The sequence below is a fragment of the Cicer arietinum genome, chromosome 7, assembly GCF_000331145.2.
Source record: "Cicer arietinum cultivar CDC Frontier isolate Library 1 chromosome 7, Cicar.CDCFrontier_v2.0, whole genome shotgun sequence".
NCBI classification, from domain to species: Eukaryota; Viridiplantae; Streptophyta; class Magnoliopsida; order Fabales; family Fabaceae; genus Cicer; species Cicer arietinum.
Genome location: NC_021166.2, coordinates 60,100,541 through 60,106,521, shown reverse-complemented (window position 1 = coordinate 60,106,521; position 5,981 = coordinate 60,100,541). Strand labels below are relative to the sequence as shown.

At 31.9% G+C, this 5,981-nt stretch overlaps 1 protein-coding gene across 1 annotated transcript; it reads right to left on the bottom strand.

Annotated features, from left to right (window-relative positions):
* Positions 1-830: 830 nt before the first annotated feature.
* Positions 831-5,248, bottom strand: LOC101510105 (E3 ubiquitin-protein ligase CHIP). Its single transcript, XM_004510165.4, has 8 exons — positions 4,968-5,248; positions 4,773-4,840; positions 4,414-4,477; positions 2,927-2,998; positions 1,866-1,999; positions 1,522-1,675; positions 1,318-1,428; positions 831-1,227 (listed from the first exon to the last, which is right to left on the bottom strand). The coding sequence occupies exons 1-8, from the start codon at positions 5,073-5,075 to the stop codon at positions 1,102-1,104; spliced, it is 837 nt and encodes a 278-aa protein (XP_004510222.1). The 5' UTR covers positions 5,076-5,248; the 3' UTR covers positions 831-1,101.
* Between the last annotated feature and the right edge of the window lie 733 nt (positions 5,249-5,981).

Genomic DNA, 5,981 nt, shown 5'->3' with positions numbered 1-5,981 from the left:
CATAAATAGTGAAAAAATTGAATCATGACTACATTCTATACCTTTAGTCTGTTGCTTCTAACACTGACTTGTTTTGCAATATTTGTTGAAAGATGCATTTCATCATCAAATGACCCCTATTGAAAATAATTATGCAGAGAGACCATTGTCATCTTATGAAAAGTATTTGCATCGAAATTAAGTCGACCATGTGGTGATGAAATTTTCTCTAGTGTATTTGTTGGTAATCAAACTGTTAGTTATGCTTGTTGCTTTATACTTGTCAGTGAGATGGGACACCAATGCCACTTGTCAGTGAGATGGGACACCAATGCCACTTGTCAGTGAGATGGGACACCAATGCCACTTGTCAGTGAGATGGGACACCAATGCCACAATGGTATGACAAATTATATTTTGGGTTCTCCAAAATTCAAAACAAGAAAAGCTTCAATTTTACAAAGGAGTAAGAAAGCTTGGAGTGATTGTGTTTCTTTTTTCGATTATATTTCCCCAGTAGAATCAATTGATCCTAATGTTTAAGAATTTGAACAAATTCATAATTTACACCTATCAAAAGAATGTAAGAGTTGCCTTTTCAATTAATCATATTGTATCCTTTTGATTAATAACCTGTTCGTTTTGTCCTAATACAAAAGTCCACGTTTGAATATACAATAAATGATCCGCCACATATTGAAAAATTCTAGCTAGTAACAAAACAAAATAAAAAATCGATAACTTCTACAGGTAGAAATTTAAGTTGGCCTCGACTAAAAGGTAGAAGAGATATGTGTCCAGGGAGGAGAGAGCCTCAAAGAGATGTACTTAATAGATGAAACACAAGCAAATTAACCAAATTAATTAGTTTGATAGTCACTTTTTAAGCATATATGAAATGGTAAGTCTCTCAGCATGCATTTATATGTATACACAAAATCAGAGTAGACTACTATATACACAAAATATCAGAGTCAAAACCATATGTACACTTCATAATAGGATGGACTCACATTTTCAAAGTCAGAACACCAACAACAACCATAATTAATGCAGCATTCTGCTGCATTTTCTGAACACACAACCTGCAACCAACTGTTAATTTCCAACTTTAATCTTCTGTTAATCTATCTTGTAAGCCCACCAATGTTTGTCCAAGAATTGTTCGACTGCTTCCTTAATGGCCAAGTTTGGTATTAGTTGTGATGGATCAAGTGGTTCCCTCGTGATCGGATCAAATTCACCAACCTGTGACAGTAGCAGTTAAATGAGTGCACTTCCATGTCGTGGAAATAGAAAACATATGGTCGAGATGACGAAATATGCAAAACACAGTACCTTCTGAAGATGGTCAAGAATCACTGCCCTCTCATATGTAAGTCCACTTGGAGTGATTACTGGATCATGAAAAATATCAAGTGTTATTCTACAGCACAGATAATCTGGCACCTGTAGATTCAACAAGCAAAATTCAGGTGATTAATGAATAACATATTAATTACTTATTGAATCTATAATCTAAAAAAACAAAGCCATGTACACCTCAGATGGTTTGTCATCCTCTGCAGCTTTATTGAAGACTCTTTCTAAAGCCTCCAACTGTTTCAAATGGGAAGTAGTAGTATCATCTACAAATCCTTCCATTTCAGAGACGTCAAGAAAATGTTTTTCCTTTAGAGCAGACTCACAAGCTTCTCTGAGACATGAATACATATTGCGATAATAACACTTTACATGATAACACAATATTGACTAAATATATAGTTGCGACTTGGCTAGAAAAAAATATACGTAGTAATTAACAAAAAATACAATGGCACATCTGAACAGCAATTATCTATAAAAGATCCTCAGATGATAGATCTGTGATCACCAGAAAAACATACTTTAAGTTCTGTAATTCCCAGGATCTCTCGGACGAGGAACGTTCCCACTCTAGATATTTTGCCTTCGCAAGCTCTTGCCATATTTCTTCTACCATATAGCCCTTAGGATTGGCACCTCTCCCAAGATTCAAAGCCTTCATTATGACCACAAACAACAAAAAAATCATCATTCATATGAAAAATAAGGGTAAGTCAACGTTAATATAATAATGTCTAAAAAAATGTACCACACAGTAAATCAGCAGAGAAGTTGTATGCAATCAGATGTGACATGAAATTTAAATGAAGAAAGAACAGTGACCCTTAACAGCTAAATAGTAAGGCAATATTCTTGCACAATCTGTCCCTAATTTCTCATTTTAATTTTTAAATTGTTAGAATAAAAATATAAGAAAACATTAAATCTTATAATATCAGAGATATTATATAATAAGGGCATATTAGTTTATTTCCTAGGATCACTCAATCGTGAGATTAGTTTTTATATTACTTATTATTATTTGAGTCTATGTATCACTATAAATAGGGATTAGTGTTTAGTTTTTGTATCAAGTTATTATTAATAATATTCAATTCAAAGTTCTTATTATTTCTCTCCATCTTTTATCTATAACCCATAACTTGAACAAAATAAATTGAAAAAATATAAGTAAATTGAGAAATACAAAGGACAAAGAATGAAATGCAGAGTGAAAAGAACCAAGGAAGTCAAATACTTGGAATTAGCTAAACATGAGTCTCAATCTATCCCTCACATAAAATTCATGGATGCCCTCTTAGTTTTTTTTTTTTTTAAAACGGCCAAAGTTAGTAATTAGTTTGTTATGTTAGTATTTTTTTCCATGCCCGGGTCTCCTCCACTTCTTTAACCCCTTAGCTTCTGTTCATCAAATATCAACCAAACAGGACTGGTGCAACTTGCAATATTACTAAAAGAAAATAGGGGCGACCGGCGAATAACTTGCAAATGTACACACACACACACATATATATTGCAACAGGTATAACAAATTAACAGATGTACATGAAACACACAAAAAGAGTGTTCAATGACAACAAACCTTTTCCAATTCTTTGATACCTTTGGCTAATTCTTGTTTCTGTAGCAATACAAGTCCCAACATATAGTGGGCCTGAAATATATACAAAAAGAAGGTTCAGCTGGAAACAAGACAACCAAAACAAAGCACAGAGAGCCAACCATTTAACAGGATTAACTTGCAGTAAATATAAGATATAATGAGAAAGACTTTCATACAACCAGTGGTTTCACCAAACTATGGCTAGCGCTTCAACAAACAATTACTGAATCCATGGATGAGAGTTTATAATTTGATATAGAATCTCCTTCCAAAACTAATTAAAAAACAAGACATACATATCTTGTTTGGTGTGGGAGGTTGGATTGTGTTCTGTTAGAATATATTGGTAGTTAATATATAAGATCCCGCACTAACAAGTAACACCTACTATTATATTCCCCTAAAGCTGTGTTAGTTTAGACACACGGCTCAGCATCATTCTGTCACTAATATAAATATAAAAATCTAAAAATGAAAGAATTTATTTAGATAGTAAAAGAATGTAATGAAAGCATTTCCACCAAGAATGTTTGGAGTTTGGACAACTAACTGTACATCATCTAAGAGGTAAACATCTGTAACTTACATAGCTCATCAAAAGCATAAAACACTTTATGGTTTTACCCTAAATAGAAAGCATTTAGAATTTCACAAACCAGAATCAAGAAAAACCAAACAAGAGTATCCCAATTCTAGATACACAGAATATTAAGCCAAAAAGATATGAAGACCAGACTAGCCAATTTTTTTTATTAAAACAAATAGGAAAAATCCTTGTTTCTCAAACTAGGATAACAGTAAATCCTTTTATAAGTTTGGGTTGATAGAGCTGAAAAAAAACTAATAAAAAATTAAAAATTAAAATTAAAATGAAAGGAAAAAAAAAGGCATTACAATGTGGCACTTCAATACAACCTTTTTAGCAACTCTATCAAGCACATAATTAGTCTTCAAAGTTTAGCTATTGTTTATGCAACCCAACCACTGAAGAAAAGGATTACGTTACTTTTCCAAAACCATTCTGAAAAGAATAGATCCTATGACAACTTAGCAACAACCAGCAGATTTGCATTCAAGAAATAATAGGAAAAGAGAAAAAGTAGAACTCATGGAATTGATTGAGATGTCTACCATTAAAGCAGCCCAGGAACCTTCTAAAATTGAGTTGGGCACAAAGGAAAATATCAAAATAGGTCTATGTAGTTATTCAATAATTGAAATTAAAGGATTTGCGTAACAGAATTCTACCTCCTCAGATAGATATCTGATATAATAGAATTCATAAAATTGTGACCAATGATGTATCCCCAGTCCCCACACATAAATATATCTAACCCGCCACACAACTAAATGTGCAAACAAACTCGTTCGAAATGAAATTCAACATGCCTAACCAATGAATAAAGCCATATTGAATCAACCACAAATGAGACAAAAGGAATTACAAAGAGACCAATCACAACGACCTTAACGGAATGGTTGTCCAGCTGAATTGCTCTTCTAGAGTCTTCCTCCACTCTCTCCCATTCACTACAAACAAACCAAACACAACAGAAAAACATGGGTATCAAAATTGTAATCGAGTTGCAACTCTATAAAAATAACTTCAATTTGCAAACAAACAAGACTAATGTGGACACAATTGTTTTATTGGTCAATAAAACCTCCTAAATCACAATGTTATGACCACAATTTCAATTGCAAACCAAAATTAAAACCCTAACAAAAAAAAACACAATCACAAATTCACAATTACATATAAAAATCAAAACCCTAAAAAACAAACACAAAAAAAAAAGAGAAGAAAATTGAGAAAAATACATACTTTCGCTTGAGATGGCACAGAGCACGATTCGTAAAATAAATCGGAACATTAGGGCAAAGCGTGATTGCCTATATAAACAACAAATGAAAAAACAGATGTAAGAAACTGAACAAAGTATTCATGATTGGGGTGAAAAATAAAAGAGAAACACTTAGATAGAAGCAAAGAACGTTAACGGTAACGGAAGAAGAAAACCTCAGTGTAAGCATCGATAGCAGCTCCGAAACGGTTTTTCTTGAAGTAATTGTTTCCGTCTATTCTCAAAAGCTCCGCTTGTTTCACCACCGCAGCGTTTGGCCCCATTTCTCTTACTCTCTTTTCTTTGTGACTATTTATATCTAATTATCTATATAAGTATTATAGAAAAATATGTATGTACGATATGATTGATGTAATAATAATAATAATAATAATAATAATAATGTGTAGATGAAGGAAGAGAGAAATGTTGGAGAATTTTGGAGGGGGAAGAAGATAAATAATTAAAACCGAGAGTGTCAGGGGGTAACGAGTTTTGAAAATCACCATTTTTATTTTATTTTGGAAACTAGCATTAATTTGACTCTTAATTTTTTTTTTTATAAGATTTGACTTCCTAATATTTCATTTAATTACTAAATTATGACGAAATTAAAAAAATTTCAAACACTATATTAAATTAAGGATGATTTCCAAGGGGAAGGTATAATCAAGTCTGTCAACGTGTTGAACTTACTTAATATACTTATTAGAACGATTCGGATTATTAAAAGTAAAAGTGTGAGATTTAGATTCTAATTTTAGTTAAAAAAAAAGAAAAGTAAAAGTGCATTTAACTTTTCATATAAATAATATAACTAAATTGTATTTTTTTTAATATTTATATAAATAGATTTATTGAAAATATTTACTATAAATAGTTGCTACATGTAGGACAATTTGGACAGACTTTCTAAATTTCTTCCGAATTAGAGTATCAAGAAGGATAAATTTAAATTTTTGGGGTTTTTAAAAACATAAAAGGAAGAAAATACTGTAATAAAACAAATATATAATTATAAAGAATAAGAGTGCACAAAGAGTTCACGTAACAACACTATTCACAATCATCTTGCTGAGGAATTTAACATGTATAAATAGGAGTTAGAGTAATGCGTTTTGTTTACGGTGGACATATATTATAACGGAGATTTGAAATTCAATCCGGTGAACATTTATTCTTGGGCGCAA